Raw genomic sequence first — 2,169 nt, forward strand, 5'->3', positions numbered from 1 at the left:
CCCCCCCCCTTCCTCTTTTAACGAGCAAACGCACACACATGTATAAATACATACATACACATGTATATATACATGTTGCGCCTTCACTGGAGGTTCCCAGTCCCGCAAAGAACAAAAAAACAAGAAATATTGCGCACGCTACTCTTATTAACCACTCCTTTCTCTTCCCCAGAACACATATACTCGACTTCTTTCCTTCTCCGCTCGCCACTTAGCTCCACAGTTTTCGTTCTTCCTTCCTCAGAACATTTTTCATATTCTCCCAGTAGACACCTGCCACACCGTCCCCTGGGGTATCGCAATGGCAAAAGGGTGGCACAACGAAGATGATAGAAAGTGGAAACTTGGCTCTGGCAACAGAGAAACATATAACAAAGATAACAATGATAGAGAGTCGAGTCCCTGCACCTCTTCAAAACTCATAAACTAATCCCGCAAACTTTTTCGGTGAAATCAACCGGTTTCACCCCTTTCAGCCCACAAACAACCGTATGCACAAACACAACAAATAACAAATATATATATATTTATTTATTTAAAAGCAGTAATACACACAACACAGAATAACTCCCAGAATAATCGGGAAGAAAGAGTACCATCACGCCGACTCGTTCAGACACTTAGGGTCCCAATCAACGACAAACCAGGGATGGGAAATGATAGCCTCAAGGGTGATACGCTTCTTAGGATTTACGACAAGCATGCGCGCGATTAAGTCCTTTGCTGCGTCTGACACGTGCCGGACCATGCTGTACTCGCCACGCTCGATCCGTGCAAGAAGATGTCTCATGCTCCGATCCTCAAAAGGAAGTCGTCCAGCGAGCATGACGTAAAGAATGACACCGCAACTCCAAATGTCAGCACAGAGACCGTTGTAGCCGCGCTCCATGAGGACCTCAGGTGCCACATAGTTGGGAGTGCCACACACTGTTTTTAGCAGGATGTCCTGCTGCCGGTTTCCGAGACCAAAATCACTAATTTTCAGCACTCCGACAGCATCAAGCAGAAGATTTTCGGGCTTCAAGTCACGGTGAGCGAACCCCTTGCCGTGGCAGTGGTGAACGCCGGCGATGAGCTGTTGGAAGTAGCGTCGTGCAGTCGGTTCGTCAAAGCGTTTCGCAGCAACGATTTTGTCAAACAGCTCACCGCCCGATACGAACTCTAACACCAGGCAGTAGTGAGTTGGCGTTTCCTTGAAATCGTGAAATGCAATTATATTTTCATGCTTAAATACGCGCATGGCCTCTACTTCCCGCATCAATTGGCCTTCCATTTCTTCCTTTCGCAGTTTAGCCTTGTCTATGATCTTAACTGCCCACCTCCGTCGTTGCTCATCCGTTGCCAAGCGGACGGTGGAGAAGGTACCAGATCCAAGTTTTTGGGAAACCGTGTACGGTGGAAGAACAAAATTTTCCATATTACCTCTTTATAATGTCTATGTCTTATTCTTGTTCGGCTTTGACCATGCGAAACAAGTCGAATTGCAGCCTGCAAGTGCGAGCTAGGAGAAAGGAAAGAAAGGACGAAGAAGAAAGAGTACCCAAATGTTTTTCTAAATTACCACCACACTCCCTCACCGACCAAACTTCACTATCAGCCGTTGCACGTGGAAGACGCGAGCGAGACGCTATTGCTAATCACATTCCGAAGCGCAACATTAGGAAAAAGGAAACGTAAAAAAAAAAAGGAGAAATAGGAAGAGACAAAAGAAAGTGAGAAAACGGAAAAAAAAGAAGCGGAAGGTGCTCGTGGCACGCACCGAACAAAGTTTTCCGCAGAGAGACCTTTTTGAGAGCAGGAAGTTAATGCTTCGTCCCTAAGTATAGGTTTCAATACGCACCGTATTCGATGACATCATTTACTCCTTCTTCCCTTCGTCTCCCCTTCTCTGAAAACGGAACTAGAAAGGTAAAGAGGAAAAACGATTAAGACCCCTTATTGAACGGTTGCCCCGTAGAATTGTCGCCACAGGCGGTGGGGGAGGGTAGAAACATACCGTACAATCAAACAAGAAAGGGCAAAACCACTTGCAAAAAAAAAAAGACATAACTAATCACTTAAGTTAACGATCGCTGAGATGTCCGAAGGGAAGTGAAACGAGCGGACGGATATAACAACACCAACTAGCCACCAGGAATCAGCAGTTCGGGACTCTCTTTACCCCCCCCC

General features: G+C 46.2%; 1 protein-coding gene across 1 annotated transcript; it reads right to left on the reverse strand.

The window, feature by feature from the left end:
• Nucleotides 1–598: 598 nt before the first annotated feature.
• Nucleotides 599–1,417, reverse strand: TEOVI_000845100 (serine/threonine kinase, putative; the record flags this gene model as incomplete). The annotated part of the gene is made up of 1 exon (XM_067221040.1): nt 599–1,417. The coding sequence occupies one exon, from the start codon at nt 1,415–1,417 to the stop codon at nt 599–601; it is 819 nt and encodes a 272-aa protein (XP_067077141.1).
• Between the last annotated feature and the right edge of the window lie 752 nt (nt 1,418–2,169).

The sequence above is a fragment of the Trypanosoma equiperdum genome (genome assembly GCF_001457755.1).
Source record: "Trypanosoma equiperdum strain OVI genome assembly, contig: ctg_1307, whole genome shotgun sequence".
Classification (NCBI taxonomy): Eukaryota; Euglenozoa; class Kinetoplastea; order Trypanosomatida; family Trypanosomatidae; genus Trypanosoma; species Trypanosoma equiperdum.